This window comes from Pterocles gutturalis, unplaced genomic scaffold (assembly GCF_000699245.1).
Source record: "Pterocles gutturalis isolate BGI_N339 unplaced genomic scaffold, ASM69924v1 scaffold18041, whole genome shotgun sequence".
NCBI lineage: Eukaryota > Metazoa > Chordata > Aves > Pterocliformes > Pteroclidae > Pterocles > Pterocles gutturalis.
Window position 1 is genome coordinate 136,753 of NW_010098235.1, and position 18,659 is coordinate 155,411.

At 46.4% G+C, this 18,659-nt stretch overlaps 1 protein-coding gene across 1 annotated transcript; it reads right to left on the reverse strand.

The window, feature by feature from the left end:
• Nucleotides 1-15,036: 15,036 nt before the first annotated feature.
• RPS15A (ribosomal protein S15a) lies at nt 15,037-18,451 on the reverse strand. Its single transcript, XM_010088218.1, has 4 exons — nt 18,240-18,451; nt 17,971-18,050; nt 16,369-16,454; nt 15,037-15,172 (listed from the first exon to the last, which is right to left on the reverse strand). Exons 1-4 carry the CDS (start codon nt 18,370-18,372, stop codon nt 15,079-15,081), a joined length of 393 nt encoding a protein of 130 aa, XP_010086520.1. The 5' UTR covers nt 18,373-18,451; the 3' UTR covers nt 15,037-15,078.
• Between the last annotated feature and the right edge of the window lie 208 nt (nt 18,452-18,659).

Consider the following 18,659-nt stretch of genomic DNA (forward strand, 5'->3'; position numbering starts at 1 on the left):
AAACATTTTTGATGGGGTGACCTTTGCATCGGGCTGTGTTCACACTGAAATGCATTTTGCAGACCATGAAAAAAGCAGCTCCTTTTGACAGCTGAACTCAATACATAAGAACTATTTAAGAGAAGCTGCTTTACAAACAGTGGGTGGCAGATAACAATTAGTTTTATTCTTCTATTATGGTACTGATGGGGGGAAAAAAAATTATCACCATTAGTCACAGTGTGCTTGATACAACAACAAAGAGGGACCGGGCTCGCTCTCTCTTCTTTCCCATGTTCTATTTTCCCTGTGTATCTGCAAGCACTGCCTTTATTCCTTCATACACACACACACACACACTTACTCTTCAGTCTGTTCCCAATTTTGTCTCCCTTTGCTTTAATTCAACCCTAAATATGTTAAATATTTAAATATGTTAAATGCAAATCCAGGCAGCCTCCTGAGCTGTGGAAACATTTTGCGTTGGTCCTTGAAGACCAGGACAAAAAATTGAATCCAAGAAAGACGAGGATTAAAGAGGAAGGGGAGAGGAAGAAAAGTGGCACAGGGAAGACAGGGGGGACAGAACAAATCCTCCACCAGCACAACTCACTCCCTCCAGTGCTTGAATTACACAAGATTAGTTTCTTTCAAAATCTCATCCACGCCTTACCTTGACGCAGGGATCTCACTGAAGCACAGCCCGGAGCCGTTTGCTGCCCTCCAGAGACACCAGCATGGCTGTTCCCAGCCGGGCCCAGTGGTCCCGGGCCACACCACCCCTCACAGCTGGGCAGAAGGGACACACGAGGAGCTGAGAGGCCACTGGTGAGGAGACGGTGGCTGAAAAGCAAGAGGAGACTCACTGCCTGCAAAGCAACAGGAGCTCAGGACAGCAGAAAGCCCCAGCAGCCGCCCTCCATGTCAGCTTTCTGGCCCCTCAGGAGAGGCTGGGGCCAACGAGGTGCAGATGTGGGTCCACACAGGCTGGGGCAGGGCCACCGCCCTGGGCTGGCCTGGGGGAAGCGGGGCCTGGCAGCCCTGGTGAAAGAGGGGATCCCCAGCAGGGCCCCCCAGAGCAGCCCCATCCCTGGGGTGACTGCACACTCCAGGAGCTGGCACAAGCACCAGCCGTGTGGCTTCTAAAGGGCTCGGGGGGCCAGGAGCCCAGCTGTTCCAGCAGCTCCACATCTTTCAGGAGACACAAGATCCTGAAACACAGAGTCCAGCGGTGATTGCCGAGACCAAAGAGGGAGGAAAGGGGCAGTGGGATGTTTTTGGAAACAGGCGACAAGAGCATTGGGCATCAATGTGATGCATGTTGGCACTTGTGCCACATCTGCCACAGGAGGCCATTGCCCTCCCACACACATCGCATCGCAGGGAACCACAGCCAACGGCTTCTGAAAGGGGACTGAGGGATGGGCTGAGCCTCTGGTCACATCAGAGAAGCACACACACTCCTGGCCCATCTCTGAGAACACCTGCAAGCAGCTGGGCAGGGGGAGAGACCCCAAAATGCCCGGGGGAGTGACCCAGCACCCCCCAGCCTAGTTCCTCTGCACAGCCAAGATGGCCCAGGAGGGCAGCAGCCCTTGTCTGTGGGAACAGCAAACCCGGGCATTGCTTTGCCACCGAAAGGCCTGGCTTTGGAACTACCAGTTCCTAGATGGGGACCCCCAAAACCCCACCTACCTCTGCAGAGAGATGACCCCGACCTGCCCCAGCTGACAGCCCTCGTCAGCTCTGTGAGCAGCACCTGGAGTCTAGAAACACCTGCGAAGACCAGCTGAGTCTGCCCATCTCCCCCCCTTCCTTCGCAGCGACCCCCCCAGCCAGCACCCTGGTCTGAGCCGGGGTCCTCACCAGCGCAAGCCATGGCAATCGCTCGTTGTGTCCCTTGTTCGTGTAAGTACAGGGTGAGTTTATTCTGTGCAGGACTGAATTTGAGAACACTTCTTCAGTGTCAGACAATGTGCTGGGTATGCAGCATCTTTTTACTAAGAAAAGGAAAATTTCACCACACCATCTGCAGAAAAGTGACTGTTTTCCTCAGCTTAGCAGACACCACACAAAACCGAGGTGGCAGAGGCCACGAGGGCCACAGACCCACATTCAGCGTGGGCCCAAGGGTGCTGCGCGAGACACCAGACAGTGACCCGTGAAGAGAGACAAAGACATTTACTGAGCACATTCCCACCCAGGCAAGAGAGTAAACAAAAGGGCAAGCAAAACCAATAAAAAATATATCTTATAAAGAAGTTATTTGGCCATAAATGAACGCCAGGGTGGCAACATCAGATATGATGGTTCTGTGATATATTTTTTCCCCTGAAGGTCAGGCAGCCCTTTGACTAATAAAATTTGAGAACCACAGCTATAAAGTCTATCCCTGCCTCTGTTCTTTGCCTGCAGAGAGAATATATGTGCACGAGTCTGTATTTCAGATAGCTGGGGCAAGGGGTAGCTCAAAAGATCTTCAAAAAGGATAAAAACATCCTTTGTTGTATGGCAGCTCACAAACCATGATTTTGGTAGAAAATAGGCACAGTCTTATAAAAAGCTATACAAAGCATACAAAAGGCAACAAACAAAAGTATGTGAATTCAGGCAATGCCTGGATCATTTTAATATTAGCTGAAGCTTTTAAAGTGTGATTAGCATATAGTTAGAAGACACTTCTCCCTTCCATCTGAAAATACCATGCCAGCTCTGGAAGAGAGCAGCCACCAGCAGAGCAGGCGTTGCATAAGCCTCTGTGCACCATTGTCTACAAGGGAGCAAAAGGGCCCCAGGTGCTTTCTTGGTGTTGTGGGAAATAGCAGATAGTTTATCAAGCAGTTTGATTTTTATGACACTCAGCGTAACAAATCCATCAAGGTCAGCCTGAAAATAGTCACAAGACATAAGTATTCACACCATACATTGGCATTCTTTGATAAAAGGCTATGCACTTCCTGTAGCACTTTAATACTTATTTTTAAATGAAGGTCTCCAAATAACTGTTTAAAACCTGAAGTGAGAAACCACATTTAGAGCCCAGTTTTGCGGCTCTGATTTGCATGAGAACATGCTCCCTAATAGCCGGGACAACAATGAACTCCATGGGCTGTCCCCAATTTGGTTCAGCTGGCAGTGCTGCCTCTCTGAGCTGTCACAGCCTGATGGGGTTTGGATCTGCGCCAGTGGAAATCTTCCCTTCAACTGTTTGAGATTTGGATGACAACTGACTTGCACAGACCTTTAAATGTGAGCTTCAGTGAGATTTGCTGAGGGAGGCCAGTTCAGCACATACCCTCCATCAAAGGTCAGCAGTTTGGGGATGAGTTTCACCAGGCAGGAGCAGGCACTGGCCAGGATCAGCCATTATCCTTCAGACAGACCATAAATTACTTTATTCTTCAGACTGGGTGCTAAAAGCAAGGACATGAATGTCTCCTGGACTGTGAGGGACACCTGAAATCTGGATCTTTCTCCAGTCTAGGCAGGGGCGCTTTCCCCCCTTCCTTCATGGCTGAGTGCTGGCACAACACCAGCCCCACTGCAGCCCCGTGCTCAGCCCGATTCCACACACCCCCACGTGCTTCCCATATAATCTCAGTTGTTGTTCTAGGCAGACGGCTCTGTTTTTACTTAAGGCAATTCTATGCCTTTCATTGTGTTTTTAATTTTCATTTCACCAAGATTCACTCCCATGACCGTGCTTTCTGCCTTCTTCCAGCTTTTGTGCTTTATTTTTACTGCTGGAGTCAGAGATTATTATCTCTACCAAAGAGATTTCAGCTGCATTATGTTGATGGTTAAGTGCTGGTTTTCCTGCCCTGTCTGATTTTCCATGCAAGATGCTTTTCGTATAGCTTTACGTGTTTTATTATTTGCAAATTGGCTGCCACGTCTCCAAGTTTCCCTTTCCCTGCTGGGGAAAAGTGCCAGCGTTGCTGCAAGGAGCGACTGCAGCCTCCAGGAGGCCCCAAGAAGCAATCAGTTGAACCTAGGAGAGGACCACAGAAACCTCCCACAAATGCAGGCTGCTCTGGGCACTGTGACCTTCCCCAGTGGTACCACAGTGGATCTGAGCACCTCTGTCTGCATGTCCCAGGCAGCAGAGACCTTCCTGTGCCAGAGTGCATGGGTCACCAAGAGGCGGCCACAGGATCACAGGCTTCCCGGCAGCCAGCACATTCAGGTGCTGGTGCACAAGCTGTGACACCTCCATCCGTGACAGGACGCTCTCCAGTGTGACATGGAGATCCTCAAACTGTCACTTCTGCTGCTGGTGCTGGGAGACGCCCAGGCAGCAGGAAAGCACTGCTGAAGCCCAGCACTGAAGACAGATTCTGATGCCACCCAAAGTTGGTACAGGCTGCAGCTGGCCAAGACTGTCCTTCTAGAGCATCACCTTCTCTATGACAGGAGACTTATGAAGATGCCACATCAATCTCCAACCATGACTAAGGTCTCCAGAGAAGCACCTTTCCCCTTCTTTTCATGCCCTCCCCAGCCTCTCTCAGCACTCTGCCTTAGCCTTCCTTACATTTCCTTCCCAGCGCCATTGCTGCCTGCTCATGCATCTGACCACCAGTTCTCAGCTGCTTCTTCAGCCACATCTCACAAGTCCACAGCAGCCTCTCTGGTCCTACAGACCTATCACACAGGGGCTAGCAATGCCATAAGCTCTCTCACATCACTTATTGTGCTAGCTCTCAAAGTTAGAGAAGCAGACAACCCTATAAGGGAAGGCAAGAGCATTAAAACAGTGTCCCCACATTGCCACAGACCATCAGCAGACACAAAAGGTCCAACAAGGTCTTTGTCCCCTCAGCTGGCCATGCTTCCTGCAGACTATGGTGGACACTTGTCTGACTTCAGCCAAGCCAGTGCTTTAACTCTGGTGTCTGTGTTTTTTCCTCCCTGCCTACTTGTCAGGCCCTCTATCAACATAAACTACCTCCTCATCTCTCAGCTCTGCAATACCTCTCAGCGAGCTGAAAATCAGCAAGTCCATGGCTTTACAAGACCCTCACACCATACAACATCCCATAGGCTTGTGAAATGATATATAGTCAGAGCCATACAAAAGAGCAAGCACTCCTGAAAGCCACTGCTGCCTCAGCATTTTTATTTTCAATCAAAGCAGCATTTTTTATTTTTTGTAATAGTTTTTCCCCCTTTGGCATTTTCATTAGAAAACCAAGGGGAAAAAAAAAGCCCTCAACAATCCCTGAGCGAAAGTTATAAGCAGCCTGACACCTGGTAATGAGATATTTCAAGCTATGGCCTGGCACTTTTATGGTATTTCTAAACCAAGCACTCAATCAAGCGAACTTAGAGAGAATGGAAAGTTTGTTACTCCCAGGCATGTGTCTTAAGGTTTTTCATCTTACATTTCAGCAGTGGAAGAATACAGTACAAATAAGGCAGGCAAATACCTGGCAAATAAATACTTTTGCCGCAGTATAATTAGTCCCATCACCAAAAAGGCTTCCAAGATGGGTCGTGAGACAGTACTCAGCATTCACAGCCGACCTGAGAAGCTCTTGGCTCCTCTTACTTGAAACGTCTCATGATTCTTCTTCAGGAAACAGAGCTCAGTCCCTTTGTCCATCCATCCTGTAGTCTTCCCTTCACCAAGCAGCTCTGCAATCCACCCGCCAGCTTCACTCAAAGTTTAAAGAGGACAGTAAAGGTCCAAGATTGTCCATTTCCATGTGTTCTTACATTAAAATGTATGTAGAAGAGATGAGAAATCTTACTGCTGCTGCAAAGCCACAACTCAATGACGATGCCCACTGAACCACTCGAGTGCCAAGAGGTTTGCAGAGGGGCCCTTCACCCCGCGGCAGCCAGCAGCTGGTGTCTGCCCAACACACAGACCCTCAGCAAAGCCTTCGCCCCCTCACTCCAGAAACCTGGGGAAGAAACAGCAACTACAGTGGGAAGCCTTCCCTGAGCTGGTGGTCAATGCTTTTAAAATTACCACGGGCTCTTGCTCTCTAATGGCGAGAAACCCCAAAGCCCATGCAATGCGAAGGGCAGGGCAGCAGCAGGGCTGCCAGAGCCAGCACAGCAGCACGGCTGAGCAACAAGCACCCTCCTGCACAGCCTCCACCACCCAGCTCAGAGCACCAGGGATGGGATACCTGAAAGCACCCAGCACACAAACACAGAACAGCAAGACAAGAATGAGATGAGCAGGTTCCCACCAGCAGAAAGGCAGGTAACCTGCACGTTCAAGCAACCAACCTTATCTCCATCACCCATCTCCACTTGGAGCACACAGCTCCTCAGAAGACAATAAAGCTTTCACCCGGCCACCCCCATGTCTGCAATTACATTCCTGTGAAATAATCGGGATGTTTCCACTCCTCTCCTGCTCCAGCCAGGGCCCTAGTTAAGGCTGTTGGCTGCGGCCAGGCTGCCAGGAGTCCCGGGGGTTGGCGAGGGGTGTCTGCCCTTGGAGGAGCTCTGCAGCACCCAAAGGCAGAGCAGAGCCACCACGGGCAGGCAACTGTTGGGCATGGAGATGGGAGAAGAGCCGGCCTCTTGTGCTGTTGTCTCACTTTTCTCCTGTTTGATACAAGGAAGGGAAAGTTTCCTCACAGCACAGCCATGCTTAGGCCACTCGCTCATCTCCCACAACAAATGATGCCATCCAAACATCGGTGCTAATTGCAGAGACTGGAAAAATCATCTGCATTCTGCCCATAACAACCCATTGTCATTTTTTACGCACGCACACACAGACATGAGTAAAGAACCCTTCTCATATCAAGCTGTGCTATTATGCTAACTACAGAGAAATAAATATGCCACGCGGTAGCTAATAAGTGTCATTCACATCAGTATTTATTCCAAACATGTTTCCCCCATCACGTCTGTTCTGCCTGGAACTGCTCATCACTAGAGAGGAGACCTTTCTTTCTAGTGATTTAAGCAGACAGGAGAGAGTTAGCAATTAAAGCATACTTTTGTACAGTTTAATTCTTTTTATTTCAGCTATCAGGGAGCGTTATCTGCTCTCACTGTATCTATTTGTGGAGCTGCCACCTACCAGTCCTGGGTTTGTATTTTGTCAATTTGCAAGATGGGTTCTCCCACCTGGCCATGGGACTGGGGCTGACTCCTGACATGCAATGGGCCTGTGGGTTTCAGCCCTGTGCCCTGCACCGTAGGACTGGGTCTCTATCCAGAGAACAGGCTCAGAGTCATCTTCACTCAAGCTGGGCTACACTCCTGCACTGCTGACTCCAGCTCCCTGCCACCCTGCATGTGTTTCGCCCTTGCCCGGTGCCTGCCGGGGGGTGATGCCTGCAGGTGGCTGCTGTGCCGGGAGCTGCCGGCAGCTGAGCATGGATCCAGGCACCTTCGGTTGTTCTCTTGAGGGATTATTTCTCTGCTCATCAAAGGCTGCTGAGGACTGAATGTCATTCAAAAAAAGTATTTCAGAGCTAAAAATAGTCTCCTGTTTTTTGCTTCCCTCCCAGAGCAAATGTCTGCCTGGCAGGTAGCAGATGAATTTAGTGATCCCACCACACACATCTCGTTTTTCCCCTGATGACGCTTCACAAACACGGTAAGTAAAGCATCACACCAAACTCAGAAACTCCCTCTACCTGGGCTGAACTATAATTACTTTTCCCATTAAACCAAAAATAGAACCAAGCCAGAAATCCTCCACTGGCCATGGAAAACAAACAAGGCTTTGACTCCTGCCCGAGAGGGATGGATCCACCTGTCCATCCACACCAGAGCAAACACAGGTCCCCATATAAACACAAGTGGTGTGTGCAGCCAGCTCCGGGACCCACAGCTGTCCAAGTGAGGCAAAAATGGTTTTAAATCAGAGGAGCACAGATGCTTAGCTGAGGGGCTAATGTTGCTGCCCTAAGGAATGAATCCCAAGGACGGAAGGAGGGCCAGCGCTAATTACAAGCCCACGCAGACTTGTGGATTACATGTGGAGGATCCTGTTATGCAAGAATACAGCTGGGCATGTTGTTGCAAGCGAGGAGACAAGCAGCCATGTGAATTGCAGAGGTGTAGGGAGAAAAGGAAAAAAAAATCCTTTAATTTTCCTCCTGACTTTTTTTCATTCTTATGGTTAAGGCCCGATTAGTAAAGACACTAAAAACCTAGCGTTCTCCTTGATGTTCCTGGACTTTGCTTTTCAAACCAAAACTATACTGCACAAAACAATGGACCAAACACCAGTTAAGCTCCATCTGTAGAGCTAATGAGACTGGGAAAGTCCCCCAGAGGTGGGTTTCAGCAGCAGCTTTCTTTTAACCTCACTTGTCACCTGCTTTTCTCCTCCTGCTCCCAGATCTAATCCTTGCTCCTGGTCCAGCTGAAAGCACAATTTACTTGCATCAGTGGAAGACAACAAGAATATTTATGCTACGTTTCTTCCCCACAATAGAAGGTGCAAATCCCACTCCAACCTAGCTGGGGAGGTGAAGATGAAGGGGTGTTGCACGTACAGATTTCTATCCAAGATCACATACCAAGTGTTTTGCTACTCTTGCCTTTTTTGTACTCTCTTATATTAGGGCAAGAGAGACACCTAGAGATCATAGGCAGGGGACTGCAAGCTCCCTGAAAAAACACTGTTTTCTACAGAATGGGTAGCATGATGTGATTACAGAGTGGGAACAATAAATAAAATGAATGAGATTTGAAACAAATCAACTCCTGGTTATAAATTATGAAGATCCAAGAGGGAATAGCAACAGAATATAGAGTAGCAGGAACATTCCCCATTTCCACGGCCTGCCCTCACACAACACTACCCCCGAACTGTGAAGAAAAGCCCCTCATTGGCAGACAGAAAGTTTTGGGTAGGTCACATACCCTGCTAGCACACCCTGTCCAAAAGCAGGAGTGCAAACGCAATGACTGAGTGCAGCGCTAGCAGAGATAACCCTTGACAAAGTGTAACTAAGCTAGACTTGGAACTTGAATCCTGCCCTTTTAATGCCAAAGCAAAGGCCCACATCCATCCCACCAAACACAACTGCACCAACAGCATCACTACTCTCAGTCACGAGATGGGGTGTCCTGAGAGGACCAGGAAAGTTACAGCCCAGAACGGGGAGAACAAGCGACCCACTTCACTAAAATATGCACCTGACCCACTTGTTTTTATAGACCTTCTGGCATCCGCTTTGATAATGTTTTACGTCACGATAAAAAGTGTAAGTGGTGGTTGCTGGGTGCTTTCAGCTGGCTGATGTGAAGCGTGCTGCTGCATTACGCTGTTCCATGGCACTGAAATTTGATCAATGACAACCACACAATGGCTATTGCCCTGCTGCCAGCCCAAGAACAAAATACACATCCCCAGAGGTTTTGCTTAAACAGCTGAGTGTCACCACCAGGGTATGCAGGAGGGAAGAGGGTTGTAGGACACGTAACACAGTTTCAGTCTGTTGAAGAAAGCCGATGTGAATTTGATTACCTTATTAGGCTGAGGCTTGTCACCAGCACACCAGAGATTTTGCAAAGGGGGTTTCACCTTGCTTGATCATTGCCAGGAGTAATCACCTAGCTTCGCTCCACTTGTAAAGACAGCCTCACCACTGGCATACCTTCCTGTTCACATTTGCTCCCCTGTACCCGGACAGAACTAAGCGGGGTGAAATTCAACAGGGATGAAAGGTGAGAGAAGATAACCAAGTGTCTCTTCTGGACTGGGTTCCCAACTCAGATTTTAGAAGGTGGAACAATTGTCTTACTGACCCAAGTATTATTTTATCTGCTTTTACTTTGCATATATTTTTTGGCCTGCAGTTTTCCTTCCCCTACCTTCCCCAGTAAAACTCCAGCTGGAACTTGCGTCAGGTGCCTGAGGACATCCATTTCCCTGCTTTAGGAAAGTTAGCACACCACAGAGTCAGCAGGCTGAAGCATCAGCACCCAGCTAAAACCTGTGTTACACAGACCAAGCATCACCAAAATACTGTCGTATCACAAGTATCCCCTTTTACCAGGTTGTAATTTAGTTGTTAATCCAATATCTGCCCATGCTTTCATTCTGGTTACTGCATGAGAAAAGTTCAGGTCGGTGCAGCCTGTCCTGGTGGAGCTGTAATCTTTCAGAGACAATGAAATTCCCAGCAGCTTCCACCTCTGCTTGGCTGTGCCACGCTCCCCCTCCAGGGCACTTGCCTTGTGCGTCACAGAGCCCCCATAGTACAGATTTTAATTTTTCCTCCCTGTATAAATATCTATAGGTCCAAGTCAGCAGCCACACACTGAGCAGGAATCACTTGGTGGCTCCCCTAAAGCCAGTGCAGTCGGACCAAGAATGCCAGGGCAGCTTTCAAAACCAGGGTAACCACTAGGCAATGGTGGATACCAGGATCACCTGATTGCACCAAGCGTGGTCCTGGCAAAGGGCAAAACTGCCATTACCTTCACCACAACCACAATATTTCTTTGTACATCTTTTCCTCTGTTTCTAGTGCGTTTATAAGATTATTCTTACATATCTCACAAAACAAACCAGGCTGGATCAACTGAAAACTAAGTGGAAAGTTTTATGTTTTCAGACGTCCTCATTCGCTTCATCTGAGAAGAGCAGGAGGTCAATTCATTTTTTTTCCCCCAGCAGAAGATGCACCTTTGTGTATCAAGCAATAAATTTTTCCCAGTTATTCTTGTCACTTGCTATGTCAGCACTTCTCTCTATGTAAAAATATTTGCAAACAAAACCACATTCATCGAGGTCACGAGCTGGTAGTCAAAATACAATGTACCAGAGCAAGGAGATTGTGAATAGCAAGAAAATTAGGAGAAAAATAGATAATTCTTTTAAAATAGAACTGGATGAGTAAAATGGCAGCACTTGAGCAGAGAAAGCATCAAAAGCATGAGCGAGAGCAGAGGCCACCAGCCTCTGAAGCTCCTTGGCTCTACTGGAACAGTCCTCTGGACTGAACTGTGGTTAAATACATCCAGATGATTACCCAGAGCCTGATATTTGTGTTAATTGGCAGTGAGACACTCAACAATGTAAAGCCTTGTCTTAAATCTAAATTAGCTAAATAGCATTAGACAAAACACAAAAAAATCTTTACATTTGAGAGCATTCAATTTTAATTAAAACCCCCAAAATAAAAGCTTGGGCAGTCCCAGATCATTCAAAAATAGATGATGTCTCCTACCCTCCACCATCAGGCTCATCTGCACACCCCGACGTGATCACCATGCTCCCCGCTCCTGCACCCTGCAGACAGCGCTCCCCCCACCAGCCATGAGCATTTCCTCATTCTTTCACTGCTGTGAAATAACTACTTGGTGCCAGATCCACCACGGCAAGTTCTAAAGCCTCGCTCACCACTCCAACCCATTTCCTTTCCCTGCCTTCTGCTGCACCGCCACACGCATCCCTCCCTGTCTGTTGGCGCTGGCTTTCACCTGGGCTGCAGCAGATGTGAGAGTCACCAAAATACTGTTCTGACATCGGAGATCAAGGTTTAACCACTGCTTGTGTTGCTGGTGCCAGTAACCGGCACAGGAGTTTGAGAAGCAGAACACACCCAGGGGAACGGAGCTGTCCGAGTCACCTGTGTCAGAAAACAAACAAAAGGACGAGGAGGAGAAGGCGCAGTTCCAGTGCAGCCGCTCTCACCCGCCAGCTTTTTCACCCTGTTGTTGGATTTTGCAGATCCAACTTATTCTCAGCTCCCGTATTATCTTAAATCAGGCTCTAGTGCTTCAAAGACAGAAAATATTAAATTTGTGGACCAGAAGTCTGGATATTTAGCTCTGCAGAAGGAGTGGGGAGACCAGCAGCAAGGCCAAGCCCCCCGGGACCCCTCACACAGCTGCCCTCCGTCTCCTGCAGCTCACGGCCGGGTGCTGCCATCTGCTGACAGCAGTGATCAGGCCTTGCTCCGAATGCTCGGCAGGAGGGGTGGACATACTTTATCCTGTTATTAAACAATGGCATAAGGAGCAACGACATACGGAAATACTGACCGTGTATCTGACAGCAGGAGAGTGGGATGTGCCCCACTGGCGGGTCACCAGCCCTCTCCCGGCTACTGCCGACCGAGTTTTCACAACTCTTGGTACCAACCCCGTTTTACCAAAACTGGGACGCTGATGCTCAGCTTGTGACCAGCTGAGCAGGCAGGAAGGGCCTATAGGCAGCGCAGCATCACTATACACCATCCGTACTGCAGCGTAACCAGCATCTCCCCAGCACAGCAGCCGGGCAAGCAGGTTTCCCCCGCAGCCACCCTCACCCGGACCCAGGCGTTAGATCGGGCTTAGCAAGCAGCAGCAGATCTCCAGCCAGAAGGCCGAGACTTCTCTCTACATCTAGAAGGGTATGGAAGTGAGACAACCACTTCGGATTTGTTTGGTGTTGGACTGCAGGGCATCCAGGACAGCACTGGAGGTATTGGTAATGAAGGGCTTTGCAGCACAGACACTTTCCCCAGGCATCACCCGCCATCCCAGTTTTCCTCACATGAAGGTCAACTGCCTCTGTCCCACATCCCCCTCTGCTCCACAGGAACCAAACACCTTCTCTAAACTAATGTTTTGCCTTGATTGCCAGTCACAACCTGTCCTGTGCCTTTTTTTCCCCTCACCTCTGTTAACCCTTTTATTGCCCCAGATGACAGGTAACTCTCACCTACAAACACTACTTTCCCAAAGTGTACGCCCTCAGCTCAGAAAACACCAGTGAGGCTTAAAAAAATACCACTTTCAGATTTTAAATGTCTGTGAATAAGAATTTCCACAAACCCATTTAAAGCAGTTGCATTGCAGGGCATGTCATAATCCTGCACGTCAGCTCCTGCATCCCACTTCAGAAGCTCCTCGAATCTCTGCCAGCAGTGACTGCCCAGGAGTAAAGCTCTCACCAGCGAGGTGCAAGCTCAGAGATCACCCTATGAACCCAGATCAGCTACATCAGCTGCCATGTGTGGTAAGCCAGTGAGTACTTACATTTGTTAGCTGTACAGTGGAAAAGGTGCATCTGCTGCCGCACGCTTCCCTCCAAGTCATTCTTTTTACACTGGAGCTCCAATTTCCATTTAATAATTCTACAAAAGTTGTCGGGCTGGCTTGTGAAATAAATTAACAATCTATTCCCAACTGACAATATCAGAAATTCTCTTACTTCAGTAGTCTCTGTAGTAGTAAAGGGCATACACAGTCAAACTGGTTCAGAAAAAAAAAAACGTGTATATCCTGCGTAAAATTGGCTTAAAACATGAACATCAAACTATCAGGGAACTTGAAGCCATAGTAAATGCACCTAAAGGAGGCCTTCTTAAAGCATCACTGACCTTCCATTCAGGTATCAGAAACACATGTTCTATTCTGCACTGATACAAATCAAGATTTTATAAAAAGGAACAGTGGAACCTTGATATGATCTTCAGAGTTGCTCTGAGCAAGAAATACAGCAGCTCGTGTGCGTAGTCCGTGATTAGTACTGCAGAACTCTCTCCATTAACAACAGGAAAAAAAAACCTGTAACAAAAGTTTGATTGACAATAAAAAAGGAGTCAAGACAGACTTCTTTTGACTTCGTGACTACTCTTCATAATTCAGTAGAGATCCTCATCTTCAGATCCGCAAATTTCTGTCTCAAATCAAACTGATCATATCTGAATGTTTTGGTGCCATCTGCATCCATACTTTGTGACCTTAACTGTATGCGACAGAGAAAACAGGTAAACTAGCCTTTACTGCTACTCTCCTGCTCTTCTCAGTCAAGCAGCAAGTCTGTTACGGGATGCCAGCGTACACCACCACAACACTCACTGTGATCATTCCTTCACAGCTTTGTTGCCACCTTCTTGTTCCTCAGAGAAGATCCATCACATCAGGGAAGACTGTGCCACCTGGCTACAAATATTTAAGACCTGTTTGCTCAGCAGTATCACATCTCCTCTTCTCCATAAAAAGTAACAGATTGAACTGAAACAGGTTACATAGTTATAAACTGAAGAGTTTAAAGACTTAAACACTTTTAACTCAAGCACCTGTACCTATCAAGCACCAGGACATCACCAAGAAGGCAAATTGTTCACAACTGTTTATACCAAGGAGAACCACAACTCAGCAGCTGTTCTAAAGCTGTTGAAACAGGCTGGCTACATTTCAGTAGGCTCCTTCCTAATAAAGACCCCCAACAGAGTGAAATAAGGCAAAGGATTTCCAACTGCTGTTGGGTACAATGCTGTCAGCCCAGGAGCTTGCTTCTCGTTCTCTGCCATCTGCAAGTAGCTCTTCAGCTGCAGTCATCTGCTCCGTGCTGCTTTGAAAGAAACTTATTTTTTCTGTATCATCAAATACATCATGCTGTCATGTATCCAGTGCCTGAAACAAAAACCAACAACTCATTCAATACTAAACATTCACTACCCCTAAGTGCAGATATCCTTATTTCCTCACTCCAAAAAGTAACTTAAAGAAATCCCAAAGTTACATTGTCACGGCAACATGCAAGGCAGCTGGACAGGAACTACCCTACCCAGACCTGGTGTTTCAAAGAACTTCCAAAGCAGAAATTTGAAGAAAAAAGTTATTCACCTCTCTACCTCAGATACTTCTTAAAACTGTAAAACGTGGAACAAGTTTGTGATCTGAAATCAAACTTCAACCCCCTTAATTATTCCACAATCCCACCTCTCCTAACATTCTAAACCATGAACAGGAAATATCTTCTGGCAAGGCATCTTCTATTATTTAGCTAAAAGGTGAATAGTCACATATATATAACTACGGAGACACACGTATCTAGTAACTAAGAAGCAATCCTGCTACATGAGAGCTGAGTATGTAATTCAACATTAGAGTTCCCCTGCTGAGGGCATTCTGTACTGTGACCTGTAACTGTCATTCACGTGGCAATTACTGAAAGTACATTACATTATTAACAGAAACAAAAGTTGTGACCAGGGATGGTGCAGAACCCGAGCATCATCTGCAGTAAAGATGGAGCTTAAGAACTACTGAGGAGCTGTCTGTTACAAGCACTATCCCAGGCAGTGTCAGAAGTCATTAAAATACCGACTGGGAACACCAGAGTCCATTTGAACGATTTATTAGTATCCTCTTTTTTTACAAGTTTTAGAAAAAGAATCCCAGGATTTTGCCTCCTGTGTGTTTTCGCCTTGCCTCCTCATGGTCCATGATGCCAGCTGAGGTTGTCAGTACAATGTACCTGTTAAGAAAGAACAAATGTTCAGATTATAACTTCGTTCTATGCTTGTGCAGAGTCGACAGCACAAACCTCATTTTTGTATTACAACACCAACACCTGTTTCTGTAAGAACGGGCCTAACGGAACTAACATCAGGTCATCATCAGACAACGAAAAAGGAACTCCTCTCCCAAGTACAACTCTGCAGCACACAGAGGACATTCATAGGCTTCTGTTCTCCAAATATTTGTGTACGCCTCAGCAAAAAGTTTTCTTCCCCATTCCCAGTTCAGCTGTTACAGCAGTAGCAAATCTCTAGTTTCGAGACAAAGTCTGCTTCTATTTTCAGCAGACATCTTCCTTCAGAGCAGGTAGAGTTGCCATGGTGCCAGACAGCTCAACTCCGAGCACTCTGTCTCAGTGTTTTGAACGCTGCGCACTGGTGCAGATGAGTATCTGGATCTGGACTGACAACTGAAGCAGCCTCAGTGACTGCTAATGCCAACACCCACACTGTCAGCACACCTCACCCACAGAGCCTCACGTCAGAGAACCTCTTGTCCCACCACCCTGAAAATACTCTCGACAGGACAACACACACTAGTAAGCTCTACAGGTACAGCTGAAGCACGAGCCTTATCACTGCAGCTTTACAAACAGAAATTACACACAACGGTTACTCCTGCCTTTGATGGGACAGACTGTAACAGTCCTCAGGGGCTCAGCTCAGCACTGTCACCCAGTGCAGAGATTTATTACTCTCCACTCAGTGAATTTTGGGAAGGAAAAACGTACTGCACAATAGTAAGATTTTCTGTGTTGGGGAGGTTTGTTTAACAGAGCCTCTGAGTCTCTCTCATCACTTAGCATCTGATCAGTTGTTTAAAAGTAGTGCAACCTACTTCCAGTGACCTGGTCACTTACATGGCTCCTCCCCATCTATAAATGGCCATTAATAAAATTAAAATAAGCAAGAGAAAAATCCCATCTTTCCAGTAAACTGTAGAAATGGTGAAACCAGGATTTACCAAAGCCAAGCAAAAACGGGTCCTTGCTTAACATTGCATTTCTATGGAAGATGGATTTTCAGACTGCTATCTACCTCCAGACCGACCAGAGGAAAGGTGTCAGGCGAGTCTAACTCCAGCAGTATGAAAGCCTAATAAAAACCCCATGGTTTTACATGCGACACAGACTTAACTCTTCTCCATACTTACCCAAACTGACGTGAAGGCAGTAAGTTGTTCTGCCATTTTTCCAAATCCTTCAGCTGAACATCAAATCTGGGACTGATCACACCACACTATAAAACAGAATTCCATTACAAACTGAAGAAGTTCATAAACTGGATTTGTATGTTTGTCATTCCAACGCAATGAACAAAGGAATTTAATAGCTGCAATTAAAACATTTTTAGCAGCAAAGGGCTGGAGTACCAAGAAGCAGGCTCCATTATCCATCGTATGAAACTGCGCTTCCTCTCAGTAAGCTGACCCTCACACAGCTATGCAGCTGTTATTTCCTCAGCCTTGCATCCTCCTCCTCCTCACCTAAACACAGTGACTGCCACTGCTGCTGAAGCTGAACTAACAAATTAACGGCCAGACCTGGGAGAGCACAAAAGCATACTATACACCTCTACAGATAATTAAGCATCCTACATAATAGAACAAACAGCGATTATTCAGGGATATTCCACTGGTAGTCATCCACGGGTATTTTTTTGATAACTATGTATGTTTTTAAATGGGAGAAATCAACATGCATAAAGGTTATCAAAATTTTCAAGTTAATCACACTACTTAACTGACCAGGACCACTACTACCACTGACAGTGACCTCACGGGCTCCAATTATCTTAATAAACACCCAAGAGCAAAACAGAAATACACTTCCTGCACTGATGGACATTTTTTTCTGAACCAAACAACTGTTCCCTTATTGCAACTATTGAGAGAAACATTATATCCAGCTGCACCCTGGGAGATCTTTTAGGAAATCATGCCTGAAGAGCTCAAGGAACGCTGTACTGAAACCTGACGTACAGTATTTCTATACACATAACACTGCAATCTGGGCAGTGCCAAAATTCTCTGCCTACTACACTCCAGCAATTTTGAGCTGCAATATTTGTTCATCATGGAAATAGCTCCTAATACATTCTGATCAAGTAATTTTTTTTATTTTCTTTACTAAAGAGCCACCTCTCACTTGAATAGCTTAATTGGAAACAATGCACAGCAAGTCATCACAGAACTAGAGAGGTCAATATTTAGAGACAAAAGCATTTTAAAAAATTTCCAAAACACACATGAACACTTCATATGCCCTAGGAAGTTAAAGAGCACTAATTAACATCACATTCAACTCTCCCTCAACTGCAAGCAAAGCCTGTGCAGCAGCAGCAGAAAGGCTTGTCTTCCCAACATCTACAGGCATTAAACATCAACTGGAAAGCAACTGAGTTTAAGACAAGTCTTCTAGATAGCTTAAACATCAAAGAAACTGAGAAATCACTAGGTAGCCAGAAAACCTTTAAGGAGAAACATACAGCACCCGCAAGCTGACTTCCCTGAAAATGTGTCTTTCATACTCAGTGTTTAACAGAAAAATAGTCAATCACACTATTACGAATTTAGAAAAATTTAACAAGCAACTGATAACCACGACAAGACCCATGTCACTCTTCCTTTACATGAACTCAATAAACACTACCTTCTTCACAAGGAATTCTTTCAGAACTGAAGCAGACAAACATTAGAAAAAAGTCTAATTTAAACATCTTCCTAGAGAACTGAATTCAATAAAAGAAATCCTACCTTGTTGAGTCTGCCTGTGAGATTGACAACAATCTTCCCAGCTCTGTGATCATCAATTATCTCAAATTCACCAATGTAACCTACAAAAGATTAGTAAACAGACAAGTCAAACATAGAATACTTAGCTACAGTAATACATCTCAGTTAACTATGTTGTACAAAATTAGTTCAAGAGTCTTGATTTACTTTTAGTCAGAAAGCACCTTAACACGCAGCATCCACACAAACCACAACAAGGAACAAGTCAGCGCTGTGCTCTCTAAACTTACCGTGCTTCATCATCACGGTTAAAAACCGGACAATTACTTTGGAGCACGGCCTAATGAGAACCTGGCGTTTCCCACGTTTCTCTGCATTGTTGATGCTTTTGAGAGCATCGGCGAGAACATTCATGCGCACCATGGTGCCTGCAGGGAAGAGGAGAGGCAGTGATGTACACCAGCTTTTCAGCACAGAAATACTGAGCAGCACACTTTTTTTAAGACTAATCTTAGACCTAGAAGATCTAAGACTGGCGGAAAGTTACGTTACACCTTAAAAAGCAGATCAGATCACATCGGGTATGCCCAAGAGGATTCACATCTATCATAACAAGTTAGGAGATCCAACACGCTTATTTAAACTTGGTTTTATCAACACACACAAAGATTTAAAAACCACCATCCAGACAACACTTCATCAGTATAACA

What these genes read in the sequence shown, in the direction of transcription:
- RPS15A (XM_010088218.1), bottom strand. Translation starts at nt 18,372, where the DNA reads ATGGTGCGCATGAATGTTCTCGCCGATGCTCTCAAAAGCATCAACAAT. An exon ending in AACCGTGATGATGAAGCACG is followed by an intron (nt 18,051 to 18,239) that starts GTAAGTTTAGAG and finishes AATCTTTTGTAG; the next exon opens with GTTACATTGGTGAATTTGAG. An exon ending in CTGCCTTCACGTCAGTTTGG is followed by an intron (nt 15,173 to 16,368) that starts GTAAGTATGGAG and finishes CTTTCTTAACAG; the next exon opens with GTACATTGTACTGACAACCT.